The 17,729-nt window shown below is 48.1% G+C and overlaps 1 protein-coding gene across 1 annotated transcript; it reads left to right on the top strand.

The window, feature by feature from the left end:
* The first annotated feature begins 528 nt into the window (after positions 1 to 528).
* Positions 529 to 12,390, top strand: IP6K3 (inositol hexakisphosphate kinase 3). Its single transcript, XM_011373549.1, has 5 exons — positions 529 to 727; positions 7,024 to 7,237; positions 8,396 to 8,577; positions 9,827 to 10,002; positions 11,923 to 12,390. The coding sequence occupies exons 1-5, from the start codon at positions 529 to 531 to the stop codon at positions 12,388 to 12,390; spliced, it is 1,239 nt and encodes a 412-aa protein (XP_011371851.1).
* Positions 12,391 to 17,729: the final 5,339 nt, after the last annotated feature.

The following is a 17,729-nucleotide window of genomic DNA, read 5'->3' as shown; positions in this document are numbered from 1 at the left end:
CTGCCAGATGTCGACTGCCCCAACAGCAGGGACTGCTCTCTTCTTGGGCCTGGGATTAACGTTCCCCAAGAAAAGCAGGCAACGTGACAGAAGTTAAGACACAGCCTCTGTACTCTGGAAGCCTACAGTTCTGTGTACTGTTTTTTTAAAAATGTTTGAATATTTAAATGCAAAAGGTATATAACCATATTTAGAAAAAAGTCTTCCTCTCAGCTCTGCTCCCTGGAGGCAACCACTGTTACTAATTTCTTACAACAGATTATTCCAAAAGTAATCGATGCATGTTTGTAGTCTTGTTTAACTATTGCTGGGTTATGGCTGGGGACTGGGGGTCCTTCTGAGTGCTGCCCCGCAAGACACTGTCTCCCTCACATCATTTCCACCTTCTTCTGCTTTTCAGGGTCTCTGCTGAGAGTCCATAGCTGGGAAGACAACTATGCTATGACAACAATAAAGCCCAAAGAGAAAGTTTGAGGACTGCTGACAGCCCCGCCTTCTGTCCTAGAGCTACCATTTCTACCTCAGGCCATGGTTGTGCAGAACAGTGCAGATGCTGGGGACTCCAGGGTGGGTGTGCAACTGGAGCCCTTCCTGCATCAGGTCGGGGGACACCTGAGTGTGATGAAGTATGACGAGGACACTGTATGCAAGCCCCTCATCTCCCAGGAGCAGAGGTTCTACGAATCCCTGCCGCCGGCCATGAAGCGGTTCACCCCACAGTACAAAGGTGAGCATATGGGCAGCATATGCGGCTCGGGGCCAACACACTGGACCAACACACTGGGTTTGTCTGCATGCACCCACCACTTCCTCAAGCACTGCGGTGTGTGAGGCAGTTGCCATGGAGACACGCCCCTCTCCTGCAGCCCAGCTGGCCTTCACTGTCCTAGTTTCTCTGAACTTTTCAAGCCTCCAGGTCTGAAGTATAATAGAATTTGGAGCCACAAGGCTTTGAGGAATTGAGAATGGAATAAAATGAGGCATTCTAGTCTGTGCTTTGGGAGTGCCATGGCTGGATCCTGCAACTGTGGTTGGTAAACATAGGACAGGTAGAGAGGCCTTCTTCACCTCCCTCTGGAGACCTAGGCAGGGGGTGAGAGCTTTGGGCTCTCAGGACATGGAAGAGCTGGGACATGGCAGGTTTAGGAAACCAGAATTCCTGCCCTCATCCAGAGGCAAAGCCAGAGGCATGGGCTGCCTGCCAGGTGTAGCTGGGGAAATTGGGCACGAATCAGTGTGCGCTCTGATCTGAGCATAAGCTGGGTTCTGGGGAGAGAAAGCTGGTGGGGAGGGCTGCCTAGTGAGGGCCTTCAGGCGGGACTTCCAGGCGGGACCTCCAGAAGGGACCTCCGGACATGGCCTTCAGGCTGTTTTGTCCATACCCAGCCTTTGGTAAACACAATTCACACGGCTCAGGCCATGACTCTGCCAGGCACCAGCCCTGCAATGGCATGAGCACTTGGAGAAAAGATCCCCTTTAAAGGATTTTAGCTGTCATGACTACAAGATTCTGCTCTCCTTGTCCAAGTATTTGTAGTGAAGGCAATAATAACATCCAAACAAGTCAGTCAAAAACTCACTTGCATTTCAATGACTGAGATAACTGGGAAGGATGGAGCCTATCTACATCAGTGTTTCTCGAAATGTGATCTGGGATCAACCAATTTTACCAGACTCGCTGGTGTGTATGTGGGTGCATGTATGCGTGTGTGCAGGTTCCTGGGCCCCAGCCCAGACCTGGGAATCAGAATCCCCGATGTCATCATGCTCTAAATTGAGACCCCATTAGTAGGAGGCCAAGGCCTGTGCCCTAGGCACTGCTTTTGTCCCAGCCTGCCAAGCCCTCCTGAGAGTCTGAGACAGGATGGCTGCGAAATGGGGATGGACGGCTGGCGTGAAGCCTGTATAGGCCTCCCCTGGGCCTTCTGGGGGCCCAGGCTAGTGTTACCCATTGCTTATGGGTCACTGCCCATCTTGTCAGAATACCCACTGGAATTAATGTCTGTCATTTCAAAACTGAACTCAACCCAGCAAATGGTGGCAGATCTTTGCGTGGGGCGGCCTCCCACCTGCAGCATTTCAAGCTTCAACATAGCTCTGGAGCTGAGACAGACTGCCCGGGCAGGCGCAGGCAAAGCAGGAAAGTGAAAGAAGCTGCTTGGTCTCTAGAACCCTATCCTGGTGTGCTCCCTGAGCCCTATCTGCATGTGCCCATCCCCCTTGGGAGTAGGACAGCACCACTCTCGAGTACGCTTGGGCACTGGTCTACTGTCCAGACCCCTACTCTGCCCTGCCCCCCGCTTCAGGTTGGGCCCATCCCCAGTGCCAGCTGCTCTGGCTCTCTGCTAAAGGTAATGGATTAATTTGAGCTACAGCATCATAGCTACATGAATCGACAGCCACAGAGGACAGTTCAGTCTCTGCCTTCGGGCTTTACTCAGGAGATTGTGTTTCCAGACAACTGCTTCAGGGAACTGCAGACACCCTCCAGGTGAGACCATGCAGCCCAGCCGAGGGTGAGGATGAGGCAGAGACCCTGGGCTGGGGTGACACCCAAACATGAGATTCCAATGATGCAGAAACTGATTCACTCACTAGCCACAATCCAGGCACTACCTAAGAAAATGCACGTCTATGGAGACACTACAAGGCCCAGAACTAGGACCCTTACTCTCAGACGCCTGGGGTAGGTAGCTGAGATCAGGTTTTAGGTGGGAAAGGAACCCTCAAAGGGTGCTCAGGTTGTGTAGACTTCTTGTTTCACCCGGTAAGAAAAGTAACATCAGCTAACCCTTAGTGTTCCCTCAGTGCCAAACACAACTAACTGTAAGTAGTTTCCACGTACGAATTCATTTAATCCTCACAACCACCTACTGAAACGGGGACTATTATCCCCATTTCGCAGGTAAGGAGACTGAGGCAAGAAAGGTTACCTGACTTGCCTCAGGCCACACAGCCAGTGAGAGGCAGAGCCAGTATTCAAAGCCCCAAAGTGTGGCTCCCAAGTGTGGCTTTTGACTCGAGCAGATACTGTTACTAGAGAGATGGACTCCTTGAATGCCAGTGCTCAGAGATGCATCTTGCCCAATGAAGGAGGGTATGTGACTTGCCCGGGGTCACTAAGCTAGAGACTTCAGGTCAGGGAGACTCTAGTGTACACAAGCCTGCCATAGGGGTCTCCTTTTTTCTCCCCGATGGGAATAGCCCCAGAGAGAGGGGCTGTTTCTGGAGTGACCACTGAGCACACCCTCTTCCTGCTCATCACCCTGCACTGTGATGGCATCGGGGATGTTGGGCAGAGATGTCATTCTCAAAGGCAGCCTTCCCGAGCCAGGAGCTCACCCTAGACCTTTTACGGGGCTCCTCAGGTATGATGACAGCATCTTGGGGCTGCACCCCTCTTGCTTCCTGTCAGCTTTGGGTTAGTGAGGACATGCTCCTAGGTCCGGCTGGTTAACAGATAAGCCAGATTCATATTACAGATAGTGGTGAATAAATGCTCTCAAAAGCTTAAAAAAATGACGGAATATGCACAGAGGCTGAGGAAGCTGCTCGGCCAAACTGAAATTGCTGAGATGTTCTGGGCATGTCAATTGTGGCAGGAAGCACTCTTGTCTGCCCAGTTAGCATGGTGGCAGGTCAAGGTGCTAGGGAACAGCTGACGAGCAGGCAGCCAGAGGCTCTCACTGGGTCCCCGATTTTCTTGGCCAGGCAGGGACAAGAGCATGCTCGGAGCCCACGGGCCTGTGAGGCCTAGTCCCCATGGACATACAAGGTAAGCTGGAGGCCAGGGCAGGACCAACATGGCTCTTAATGAAATTAACTATCCAAGCCCCTAGCAGCCTATATTCCACTGAGAAGCTGCTCCTGTGAAGAGTAGGAAACCCAAGATTGTTTGCAAGGCCCTATCTGTGCTGGGTCCCAGGCTTCAGAGGGAAGGGCTAGGCTGAATCATAGAGGGGTGTATGGGAGAGGGAGGGAAGACAGGCAGAGACATATAGTCAGTCAGAGGCATGCAGGAAGACGGAACAAGAAGGCAGGGACACGGAGCCTGGCTGTGTAGCTCTGACAATATGAGAAATAGAAATGACTTTTGGGTTTTATTGGTTTTGGGTTATTTATGCCTCTGCTCACCTCCATTTATTTAGACAATCAAAACAGATGAGATAGACAAGAGCTGGGACCTGGGGAAGTGAGTGAAGGTCACATTTCTTATCCATCCACAGAGGCATCCTGAGTCCAGGCTCCCAAAGACTGTGTGGTTTCTGGCAGGGCCTCTACCACAGCGCCTGGATGGGAAAGTCCAGGGGTCTGCTGGATAGTAACTTGAACTTTATAAGATCTGGAAGGGCCTTGCCCTTAGCTGCACACCTCTTGGGCTGCCCAGGCAGCCAGGAGGCTCCAAGCACCCCAACAATGATCACAGATGCCAGTGAGCTCTCCCCATTCTCACACGTAGAGAGTAGGCTCCGGGGCCTGGCTGTGGTTTCCAGGTCAGCGCCCCTCCCTAGAATAAGCACAGCAAGGCTCCTGCCCAGGAAAACAGAACTGGAACTATAAACCCTACATCCATGGGCTTCCTGGTGCTCCCAGTCCCTGTGCCGATGACCCTGTCACAGGATGGTGGGATAACAGCTTGTTTGTTCTATGGCATAGAATGACCAGCACATGCACACGACTGAGTAACAGCAGAGGGGTCCTCATCCACACACAGGTAAACACAGTGTGACAACACGGACTCTCCCAATAAAGTCCTCAAGTCCATGTGACAGTTTGTTCCTTCTTTCCCATCTGTGTCTGTCATGGATGGCCTTCTTGGAGCTCTGCCCCTGTGTGGCCTTGGGCAAATTATTCCATCTTTCTGAGACCCAGTGACCACAGTCAGGCTTGCTACTAATGCTGGCACATAGTAGACATGAAAGACATGACAGTGATGATCGCTATCACAGTTATTTCCCCGGCCTGCCAACAGCCCCTGCTCTCATGCACAGACCAGCTTTGGTGGGCCTGGTCTAAGATGCATGCTGGTTTTCAGATAAACCATAAATGTCAGGTTCAGGCACAGTATTATTGTTAGTATCATTATTACTTTATAGGACACAGGGGCCTGAGATGAGCTGAGGAAAAGCAGAGTATTTTTAGGAGCCAGAGAAAACTGAATGTCACTCTCAGGTTGCAAAATTAGGGCACTGGGAATCTAAGATGACAGGACTGGCCCAGGGAGACGGCTGAGCTAGGCACAGATAGCTCTGAAGAGTGACTTGCTGAATTATAGAGCAGCCTCGAAAATGAGTGTCTGCACTGACCAGCCCCCGAGGGCTGGGCAGGACACAAGCAGGAAATCAGCTGTCTTGAGTGCTTGTTCAGCAGAAATTACCACTTAGGATGGTACCAAGAGAAGGTGACCAAGTGGCAGGGAGAGGAAAAAAATATCTTGGAGGACACGATCACATGCAATCTACCTTCAGTCAAGGTCCCAGCAGAAAATGAGAGGTACATACAAAGAAGTTCAAATGCGGAGAACTTTTAAAAGGAACTATTTGCATAAGTGCATGCAGGATAAAGGGAACAACTGGGCATGGTGAGGCACCAGGGACCGGCAGCACTGGAAACCTGTCACCACCCCTAAGCCTGAAAGACCAAAGTGTAGGGATGGCATTACTGACCCAGTGAAAAGGAGGCCACAGAGGAACACAGTTGTGGCAGGGCCACGCTGCAGCAGGGAGAGAACCAGCGGGATAAACATCTCAAATTTCCTCCCAGCTCTCGTTGCTTGCCAATATCTGCCATTGGTCAAACCCACTGGTGTGCTCCATAGGGTCAGCCTGTTAGGCATAAAGCAGGGTGAACACTGGTAAAGTGTGTGGGCTCGCGGGGGAGGGAGCAAACAGAAAACATAACATCAGCTGCTGGAAGAACAGGGAACCAAGTACTCTAGGTTTCCAGTTCTCACAAAACTATTTGGGGGGTGGTCTCCTGTGCAGCTACCAAAACTATCATTCCCTCTTCATCAGAACTCTGGTGAGGCTGGGCAACTGCTGGATGCCGAGCCCCAGGGAGGAAAGCCTGGTACTCTGCCACCTGAGGGAGAAGTCCAAAGGGGAGGGCCACAGCGCCATGAATATATGTGTCAGTGCTAATTACCCGATCTGGCTGACTTCCCAGAGGAGAAGCCCAGTTAGCACATCTGTTCATTGGGTTTCCTCACACTCGTCACATTCACAAGTGGAAGAGATCATGCCTTGATTATAAATGCCAATGGTTAGGAGGTACTGTAAGTTGGGGAAATCTCACAAGTCTTTTTATGTCAAAGAACCATGTTCCACCAATAATCTTCATATGTTGTGCATCTAACCAAAGAAAATAGCAAGCATCAGTATGAAACCCAGAGATGGGTGAGGATGGATGAAGTGGTGACAAAGAGTTCCCAGCCCCAGCAGGCTGAGGTGGCTTCCTGGAAGAAGCTGGTCAGATAGACAAATGGAGGAGAAAGGATAATAGAAGAAGCAAAGGACAAGGGCGAGGAACGGATGGGCCCCAACTTCCCTCACTGCCACTCTGAGGCAGGGGCCCCTTTTTGCAGAAGACCAGCTCTGATGTCCCAAGGCTGGGCCCAGGTGGGACAGCTGTGGTGTGACTGGGAAGGTGTGACTGTGCACGGAGGAACTAGAATGTGAGAACAAAATGTACAGGGCTGGCTTTGTCTGAAGTGTGAAGGAGCAGAAAAGTGCGATAAAGGAGCGGCCGTGCCAAGAGCGGCCCAAGGCTATTTTCTGCAGGCTCCACAGCACTGGGCTCATTCTGGAACAGGTCGGGCTCAGGCTAAACCAAGCCAATCGCTATAGCTCTTCCTTGAGAGAGGAATTGGGGAAGAGGGAAGGTTGACCATTGTCATTAAGCCACACTTCAAAATGATTTCACCCATTGTGTCCAGTCAGGTAAATTCCATCTGGTTTCTCTGTGTCCAGTCAGGTAAATTCCATCTGGTTTCTCTGCCCATCCTGTCCCTCATGTGCTCTGCAGGCACCATCACGGTGCACCTCCTGAAAGACAGCCTCGGCCATCTCAGCCTGGTTGCCAACCCACTGAACGAGAACCGGGAACCCTTCAAGGTCTCCACGGAGTCGGCGGCAGTGGCAATATGGCAGACACTCCAGCAGACCACCAGCGGCAGTGGCGGTGCCCATACCCTCTCCCAGTGGCAGCATTCCCAGTTGGCACATTCACTCAAGGAGAGGTGAGGGACACCTGGCAGATGACAGAAATTGGGAGCTCGTCTCTACCTGGGACCAGCTCTACTCTCACCTGTGACAAGGCCAATGGCTCGTCATGAAGGCCCAAGCAGAGAAAATGAGAAATTCAGATGAAGGCTCTGTCTAGAATAACCAATGTGATCAAAGAAAGGAATACATCTTCTTCACACTGCTCCTAGAGGGAGGACTGTGATGCATTTATCTCAGATGCTGATGCACATGCAGAGCCCTATACAGAGCAGGCATTTGGCACATATTGTTTAATTAAGTACCCATTTCACTGAGACCTTGAAGTGTCTGAGGGGAAATGTGCAGAGCAGAAACCTCAGAATAGTTGACATGAATGAAAAGTGTGGCTAATGTCTCTGAAAAACCATCTTTTCTTAGCAGTCCAGAGGAGATGAGGAGAGAGGCCAATGCATCACTCAGTGGGAACTCAAAGGCACAGGTTGGCTCAGGGCACAGAAAGGTCTCCTAGAAAGGTCTCCAAAACCTCTGATAATGTCAGCCGACCTTTTTCAGGTGAAAAGAATCCCTGCGGATTTTTAAAACATGTATGGGAAACAAAAGAGAGCTAATGCAACGAAAGTATCTTCCTTCCCCAAGGAGCACAGACAATCTAATTAAGCCTCTTGGCTCTGCATCAGGAAGCTGGTGCACATTATCTCCATTTCACAGATGGGGAAGCCAAGATGCAGAGGGCGGGAGAGAGGGAGACCAGGGACCTGTGACTTCTACCCTCTGTGGCATTTTGAGGTCTCAAAGGTAACAGTCTAAATCCCCTGCCTTCTGATTCCCTACTGTGTCGCCCCAATAGTGAGATAATAATCCAGATCGCTTATAAGTGAATTTAAACCATCTCAGCCTTCTGAGGGGATGACACGCTCTAATGAGTTAATCTGAATTTAGAGAGTCCTCACCTGCACCCCCCACTCCAGAAGGTGGGGGCTGCAGTGTGGCCTGATCCAATCTGGTGCCAGGGCCTGAGTTGGGGCAAGAAAGGCACTCTGAGGCCTTACCAGCGTCCTGGAGAGTCTGTGTCAGAGTCCAACCAAGAAAGCACAGTCAGTCACAAGAAAGGGCATCTTTCCCCAGACCTCTGACCCTGGATACTGATTGTCCTGTGCTTCCCTCACCTGCAGCCAAGCCACAGCACTCCTGAGGTCTGAGTTCCACCTTAGCACCCACGTCTCCTCCCTGGTAGAAGACCCTGATGGGAACCAGGCCCAGGACGAGAGGAAGAGCTTCAACCCCTGGGGTCTGCACTGCCACCAGGCCCACCTGACCCGCCTGTGCACCGAGTATCCAGAGAACAAGCGACACCGTATCCTTGCCCACCCTTTCCACCACAGGGTCCCAAGGACAGGAAGGTGTACCTATGAGGGGGTGGATGGGTGGAGGGGAGACCAGGGGAGTGATAGAGACAAAGAGATATTATTGGGGCAGAAGGGAGACGGGGAGGGTCAAGTAAGGGGTAGGAGGAGAGACAGATGTGAGGGAAAGTTGGAGACATGAGCCTCAGACCTGTGACTAGAAGAAATCAGTTCTCTCCAAAAGAAAACTCAGAGATTATAGGGGAATCAGACTGGGAATTAAGCTGAACACAGTGCCCCTGGTGGGCCACTGGCTGTATCTCTGTCACCTGAGCAGTAAGGATGGTCTGGGCTGAAGGTTTCTGTGGGCAGATAGGAATGATGACTGCCATGCCTGGCAGGGGGCTCAGAGGGCTGGGCGGGTCCCCCACACCCCAACCTCCTTTCTATCCTTTCAAATTCTCCCCACAGGGGTCTTCCTACAGAGTTGATGGAGGGGAAGGGGTATGGCTCTCCCTTAGGGAAGTGCCCATGGGTGGACCCTCCCCTTTGTTTCCAGGTTCTCAGTGAACAAATTTAGGCTTAAAATGCCCCTTTGTCACCACTGGGCTCCTCCCTGCAAAAGGGCAGCTGGTTTCAGTATTTACTAAGACAAATCTGCAACCCTCATCCCTAAAGAGCTTTTGCAGGATAATTATTCCACTAAAATTAATATTCATGCAATTCACCTCTGAAGCTAACATCAACCCACTTCTCTCAAAAGGTACTGGCCCATTCAGTGACTAGAGGTTTTAGCCTTATGATTTTCTGCCATAAAAGGAAAACCAGAGGAGAGAAAGAGCAATTAGGGGGATCGTTTTATAAACTATAAATGTCTAACCAAATGTACTGTATACTTGAAACTAATTTAAAAAAAAAAAAAGTTTGCTGTAAAACAGAAAAAAAAAAAAATAAATTGGGCAAAAGGCCTGCCAGGGATTTCAGACTTAACATTTAAGTTTCAACCTCAGAGCAAGAAGGAAAAGAAGCGTGCGTACTCATAAATTCTGCCTAAATAAAGGGACCTATTAAAGCAGCCTGCAAAGCTACTACCTGGGATTCTTAATAGCAACGATGGGTTTGTCTGTAATGAAAAAATGGGAGTGAAGGAATAATGCTCAGAGTAGAGAATCTCTAGCCAGCTTCGGAGGTGTGCTGCCTGCCTCCTGTGGGGCAGTGGCCTTAGTGTCTTTGGAATCTTCCTTAACTTAGTGTGATCAGGGTTCTTGTTGCTGGAAAATGTCGTGTCACAGTACAAGTATCCCTGCATCCTGGACCTGAAGATGGGGACCAGACAGCATGGGGATGATGCATCTGAGGAGAAGAAGGCCCGCCACATGACGAAGTGTGCACAGAGCACCTCAGCCTGCCTGGGCATGCGCATCTGCGGCATGCAGGTGAGTGGCAAAGGACCCACTGCAGGGCTGGGCATCCTGGTATCTCCACTGTGGAGCAAGGATGTCTCCCATCCAGACACTACTGCCCCCTGCAGAGCTCCCCACTTTGGGGGAAGCAGCCAGGTACCAATCTTCCACCAAGGAAGTGCACATCCTAATCTATGACACACTGGGTTTTCTAAAGAGCACCTTTCAGGGTAGCAGTGTCAAAACTCCACCGTTTTTTAACTTGGTCTCAGGGTCTTTGGCAGTTGAAACTTTCCACAGTGGCCACGTGGGTCCTGCCCACATTGAGAACAGAGCTTTGATGACAGTGTGTGAGCAGAGTCTGGGGAAAGAACTATATGCCAAAGAGCTTCTCTGTGCACTCTGTGGATTCCTCATTCTCTAAATGATAAAGCTGAACTCCTTCTCAGATGTTATAAGGCAGTCTGTCTCTGAATTCCTATTCGCCATTCTCTCTTCTTACTCCACCTATTCTGCTTCTTGCTATCTGTTCGGCTTAACAAAGTGGGAAGGTAGTAACCTGCTAAGCCCAGGCAAAGCATTGGTTAATTTTTATTGCTCAGACTCTGCACCTTGTTTTTGCTGTTCAGATGTGGCTTGTGGCAGGGGCTGCAGGAGAACAGTTGGAAATAAACTTCCTCCATTCGTTCACTCCTTATAGTCTATCTACTCAAAGCAAAACCAGATACCGATTTGACGGTAAATGTTATAGCTTTCTTTAATTGAAACTGCCACCCCTTGAAGCTGGAAGTTGAGTCTATAAATTTGTTGCACGGATGTCCCTTAAAAGGCTTGGAATGCAGTCCTCAAGAGAATGGGGTGTGATGATTTGTGGTGTAAATGGAATCTCTCTCTGGATCTTAAACCTTCTGAAATTGATCTGATTTATTTAGAAAGTGATACCTATCATGTACTTAAGATGGCTAATTTAGCAGCCGATCTCTAACCCTCCAAAACCACACCTAGTCTATTATATCCTTCTGATTTTTTTCATTACTGGTTTCCCATAAACATATCATATAATCTGAAGGCAGGAAAGACCTGAGAAACTGTCTTGGCCAGGTATGGGCAGCCCTTCCCAGGTGTGCCAGGCAGAGGCGTGCCAAGTCATTCCCTGGCAATGCCAGCTGCTGGCCTCAGTTTAGCTTTTGCTGCTGCTTATGCCATCCAAATTAAAAGGGGGATGCTTGCCACTGTCCCCCCATCAGTGTCTCTCTTTCATCTGCTCCCTTCTGATGGCCAAGACATGACAAGGGAGGGAAGAGGGTCTGGTGCCAAGGAGACGAGCCACCAGCTCCACAGAGCTGCTGTGAACTTCCCTATATGCAGGATCCCCTCAGCTACACTGGCTGCCCAAAAATTCCATCCACACCTGATCTAGCCTGTCTTTTATCTTCAAATAATTCACCCTCTTCCACTCCAAGAGCCATTATTTCCTTGGAATCTGCAGAGAAAGAACTTTATAAACGGTTGGGGAAAATTTAATCTAGTTGGCTTTCCAAGGCCATTGGCTGTGACTTCAGATTCCTACTGAAGCTTTCTAGCTTGGGTTAGCTAATATTTGAATTGAGGAGGGCCAGAAGCCAGGATTTAAATCATGATTTGGAGGCTGACATTGGAAATTCACAAGAAAGGAAATCCAACTCTTTTCCTCATGGGTGGAGGGTCACCTTTGTAGGGTGAGGATCTTTAGACCTTGGATTTCTATTAGAGGCTTGCACAGAAAGCATTTTAAAATGTAAAAGCCAATAGGTGCATGATGAAAGATCATCATTCTGTTCATTTTAGCCATTTTTGCCCTGTGTCTCCTGGAAATCCGTTTATATATTATGCTAGCTTGTGATGCTGCAACCGCAGCAGATGCAATTTTTTTGTTCGTAATTCTTCACATGTTCTCTTTCTTTTTAACATAAGGTTTATCAAATTGATAAGAAGCACTTTCTCTGCAAAGACAAGTACTATGGAAGAAAACTCAAAGTCGAGGGGTTCAGACAAGCCCTCTATCAGTTCCTGCACAATGGAACCCGTCTTCGGACAGAACTGCTGGAGCCCATCCAGCGCCAGCTCCAGGCCCTCCTCTCGGTCATTAGGAGCCAGAGTTCATACCGATTCTATTCCAGCTCTCTCCTCATCATCTATGATGGGCAGGAGCTGATGGAAAGAACCCTGGGTGGCCAGCATCCTCAGGAGGCTCTGCAGACAGCCCACAGCAACTCTCCTGGAGGTCTTGCTAAAGTTGACATCCGGATGATCGACTTTGCTCATACGACATACAAGGGCTCCTGGAATGAGCATACGACCTACGATGGACCAGATCCAGGCTATATTTTTGGTCTGGAGAACCTCATCCAGATTCTGCAGGATATACAGGAGAAAAAATGAGGTGTTGGGCCTATCCATATTTTTCTGGAGTACAGATCTTAAGAGGGACCTATTGGTAGTGAGGGTAGTCTAGACACCCCCTAGATATCTTTGTAATAATCATATCTACATTCAAAAGCCATCACTATACATGGCAGGCTATATTAATATATGCTAGAAAAACCAGCTCTGGAGATAATTCACATACCTGGCATCTTGTGCTAATGCTGGTCACCACAGACTGGACAGTCAGTATGAAATGGCATCATCTTGGAGTATACTGGAGGGGTGCAGCATGAGTTAGAGGCCAGCATTACGGTGAAATTCTAGAGTATTTGCATTTTAAAATGCTTCCTTGTTATCATGCTACAATCCTTGCAAGCTGTGAGGCAAAAAAATCTTACTTGAAGAAGACTTAAAGAATGAGTTAACAAGTTCACGGGTTTCTGCTTGCATGAGCTGCCTGCTCCAAAGGCAGACAGAAATAATGAATGCCTCTTACCTTCCTAAGAGGCACTGTAGGTGGGGCAGGATGAAGTGGGACAGATCTGCCCATTTCACCAATTTTGTACCAGGTTCTGAAGGGACAAAGACAATCCCAGACACAGCACTGGCAAACCAACACCCCAGATTTCCCATTTTTACCTGTGGAGAGAAAGGTCTCTTTACAGACTTCTAAGTACCTATTGGAAGCAACGATTCTGCCAGAATCTAACCTCAAAATGCCTCTGAATCTGACCATGAAATACAGCTTTCCAATGGTGGTGGAATGCACATGAGGAGGAGCCACTGATGTTAAATTACACTCTTAGCTTTCCATTTATTTATTGGAGTATGTGGGGGAGGAGAGGAGTCAGAAGTAAGGAGCCTGAAGAACTGAGGAAACCAGGCACAATGTTTACAAGACCAGTGGACAAGTATAAACATGGAACAAACAATTCCAATGAATTCTTTCTTCTGCACTGTGGAAACCTATTACAATGCCTGATTCAAGCACTGAGATACGTTATCCAGTTAGAGAAATAAATTTGTTAATAAAATTACTAAGGTCACCAATGATTATTTGGTGTACTTTATTACCCTTTCTGTTTATTTTTTCTGATCATCACACTGTATGGTAGCTCTAATTTATGGGAATACAGCAGGAACAGTTCACCGATTTCCTGCTGTCTTTCGGGGAACTTGGTGGGAAATGGTGGCTAATAAAATATTTGCATGTACCTACAAGGCAGGCCCCAGACCTGAAAAGTAAGTAGTCCTTTCACTTGAACCTTATACAATGCAAAATTAAATAATTTCTGGATTCCCGTGGCTAATTACCATCAACTTTCCAAAATCCTAATAGAAGAGTGGCCTAGATAATAAAAAACTTTCATTTAATTTTGTGATACATTATATGGATTCCAAAGCAAGTTAACTTCCCTAATTATGTTTGGCTGAAGTAATGACAAAACTAATTTGCATGCTCTGTGCCCTTGGTGGGAGGTTTGAGTCAAAGACTATTGAGCAGCAAAAGGGAGCCGGTCGAAAACTAAATATTTGCTAATGACAAAATAGAGCCCTAAATACTGCTTTTTCAAGCCCCTTCATTGCTTGAGAACCTGGTTCCACATCAACCAAGTCCAAAGCTTCCTTCTGACTCTGCCACTATTAGCAGCCCTGGGTGTGTGGGACTTGACTGATAATGAGGTGGGAACAATCAGCTGAAACCTAAGTCTTTTAGGGCTGGCCACCCACATCACTAACTATGCTAGAACCACTCTCCATGGGCTGGCTCCTTATTCCTGCCCACGTGATGCCCCTCTCTTAGCTACTCTTTTAAACCATGGTGCCCTTCACATGAGGCTTTCTTCCTCCTTACAAATCATTCGAGGCCCAGCCCAAATTCCAACCTGCTCCTGAAGAGGTCCCTGATGAAAGAGCAGTCTGTTGCAAGGGACAAAGTTGGCTCCTGGTTTTAGACCATTCTTACTGGACTATCAGACTCAGAGGGGTCACCATGGTCTAGAAACTTATACAGCATGCTGTCTTTTAGGCCTTGTGGTGGAAGATGGTGGTGTTACAAGAAGGACGGAACCTGGGTTCCTTCCTTCTGGATAACTGTGAAGAGCAGAGGCTATCTGTTGACCATGCTGGATTATAATGTTAAGCTACTGATATTTGGGGATTGTTTGTCATAACAGTTAGCCTACCCTAATACCTGTGGACAAGAACCAGACATGTGGCCCTACCCAGATGCCAGAGGGCAAAGATATAGTTTGTGTGCCTAGAAGAGGAAATGGGTTTGATGAGAACTCAGCCTCTACTATAACCTCTTTCTCCATATCCGCATGTTAAATTGATATCTGACTTAAGAAGAGAGAAGCAAAGATATAAAAAGCAAGTGAGGAGACAGCAGGGGCCTGGCAGTGCCAGAGCTGTGGGTTCTGATCCAGATCTTTCTCCTAGCCATATTTTCATACACTGAGTGTGCCCAGAGTGCTAGTAGATTTGCTTAGCATCTCCCCTACCTCAGTTTCCTTATCTACTCTAACTTGGTCCTCAAGACAGGTGATGTTAAAGAACAACCTGCTCCTGACCTCCCCATCAAGTGGTTGGGGATATGGGCAGCCTGAGAGACAGCCACCCAGCCCCATTTCTGCCCCTCTGATATTCCTGTGTGACTGAAAAGAAAGCTAAAGAGCAGAATGTTATGATAGCTGCTCCATAATACAATGTCATCTGGAAGCCCTGGGCCTCTGGGCAGCACCCTGGCAGCCCCATCACTCTTCCCAGCTGCATGGAGTCTTTTAGACCATGCTGGAAAGGGCAGGAAACAATCTAATAAAACAAATGGCAAGGCAAGACCACTCATCAACAGCTCTTCAAAATGATCTAAACTTCTGACTTTTAATTTAAATCTGTATCCTCTGTGGCCAAAAACATAAAACCAAAAGATGAGGGAAAAAAACTAAAATGAAGGTGTGGATGCCAAGAATTAGAGGGTAGGAGGAAGGGAAAAAAGCAGCTCTGGGACAATAAGTTGAACACCAGCCAGGCAGGCTGACTTGCAGCCAGGTTGGGTCCTTTTCATTATGTTTTTCTCCCTTCTGTTACTAAGCTGCCCTGAAATGGGACAGGAAATTTGACAGCTAATCCGAGAACAATTCAAATCCAGAAACATACCTGCTTTTGATGTGCCCTTCACCTTTTTCCCTCAGCTCTCTAAAGATGAGAATTTTATAGGGGAAGGGGTAGGGATGGGGACAAGTGGACGAGAAGACCTGGGTTTATAGTCTAATGTCATCTTTTTTCTTCAGATTCATTTAGTGAGAGATTACCATGCACCAGGACCTATTGTCAAACAGTGCTTTGAGGCAAAAGGGGACCAAAAGTGATGGGGCTGCTACTTTAGCTCAGGGCCAGAGGCCATGAAATGCCTCTCTGAGGTGATATGGAACAGAGAGCAAAGTGAAGGGAGGGGAGCAGATGAAAAGATGTCCCAACAGAGCTGATGGGCTCTGGAGATATTGGGGTACACTCTAGGACCCCACTGGAGTCTGTCCCAGCATACTTCAAAAAACCTGTGTCTCTTGAAAAAAAAGCTCATCTCCAGAATAAGGCAGCAATGACCTTTCTAGCTACCTTTATACGGGGGTATTAAATGACTAACTACTCCGATGCAAGTCTAGACCCACTTTTTACGGTAACATATGAGTGTTGCAGCCAATCATTTCCTCTGGTTGAATAGTTGAAAGAAGAAAAATCAGGCAATCATGCCCTACAATACAGCTAAGTATTTAATTCCTTTTTAATGTTTACATTATTAACACTAGCATTACAAAATGATATTTTTTACTTTCAAGCAATTAAAATGTGTGATTCAGTGTCTCAATTACTGGGATCATTATAACGTGAAAAACTGAAGCAGCGCTCCCTTCCTCTTCTCTCCTCCCCATGAAGGTGCCTCATTTCTATAAAGAAAGATCAGGGCTCCGTAAAGCTCAAATACCCATTCCAAATGGTTGGAGAGGTGAGGCTCTGGTGGGGATTGTCAAGGAGCCAGGAGGGCCACTGCATTCTGAGTGGAATGAGTGACAGCTCACAGGTGGATGTCATCAGCTCTCTGAGGGGCTGCCACTGCCCAGGTCACATTCCGGGCAGTGCTTATTAATGTGCTCAGAATGACACTGGGTGACTGACAAGCCAGTGAGCCCAGATTCTGGCTCCAACCACCCACAGGCATGTGGACATGGCGGGTGGTGGGCTAGGTAAAACAAAGTCAGAGAGGACCCTAGAGCCCCCAGGAAACTATAATGCGTACAGAAACACATCTGGCACACAGTTCACAACCATAATGCTGCAAGGAAGCCAGGAGAGGCACCAGGTGGGCAAGAGGATGGACTCTGAAGCCAGTCAGCGGGGTTCAAGTCTAAGCTCTGCCACTTACCAGTTGGTGACATTGGCAAGTCCTTATCTTGTCCTCTCTGTGCCTGTTTCCACCTCTATAAAATGGGGACGAAATGAGTCAATATATGTAAGGCATTTAGAACAGTCCCTGGCACACAGCACATACTTAGTAAATGTTCATTTATCACTATAATTCCCATTTTAAGATGAAGAACTGAATCTCAGAGCGATTAAATAACCTACCCAAGGCTGGTCTCTCTGAAGGCCTTTGCCCTTGCTGCTCCTCTGTCTGGAAGCTGCTCTTGCCTCTTAGGTGACTCAGGTCTCTTTCAAACATAAGCCCCTCCAGACTACCCATACCCTACGCCTGCCCTAGTCACATGGACCCCGCACCCTGACTTGATCTCTCCCTGAAATTATGTTGTTTATTTAGCAAATGACTTCATACATATGAAGCCTTTTATTATTGTTATTGCATGTTTGCTTGGTTGTTATCTGTCTCCCCTAACTTAAATGTAAAACCCATGGGATCAAGGCCCTCATCCGCCTTATCCATCACATGGAAGGAGTTCAGGGCTGGCTTCATGGGTGTGTGATCTGTGCAGTCACACAGGGCTCTGTGCTCTGAAGGGCACCACATTTGGTTTAATGATCTGCTCTTACTGTCCTAAAATTCTTAATAATTTTTTAACAAGGAGCTTCGCATTTCCATTTTGCATAGGGCCCCTGCAAATGATATGGACTTGTCCTAAATAAACAAATGAGTGAATGAATGAGCAAGCCCACATTTCAGCCTGGGTCTGTCAGACTCCAAAGTCTCACTACTGAACCATCAAGACAAAAGCATGCTTCCAGTGGGGGAAAGAGAGGTGGGTAAGGCAGTCTGAACCAGGGACAACCCCAACCTGACGCAGAAGATGCTTTGCTGGTGAAGGGAGAGCCTTAGGAGGAGGCACTGGTTGGGCTTTCCC

This window comes from Pteropus vampyrus, unplaced genomic scaffold (assembly GCF_000151845.1).
Source record: "Pteropus vampyrus isolate Shadow unplaced genomic scaffold, Pvam_2.0 Scaffold225, whole genome shotgun sequence".
Lineage (NCBI taxonomy): Eukaryota > Metazoa > Chordata > Mammalia > Chiroptera > Pteropodidae > Pteropus > Pteropus vampyrus.
Note: the sequence above shows the minus strand (reverse complement) of the source record. Positions and strands in the feature narration are given on the sequence as shown.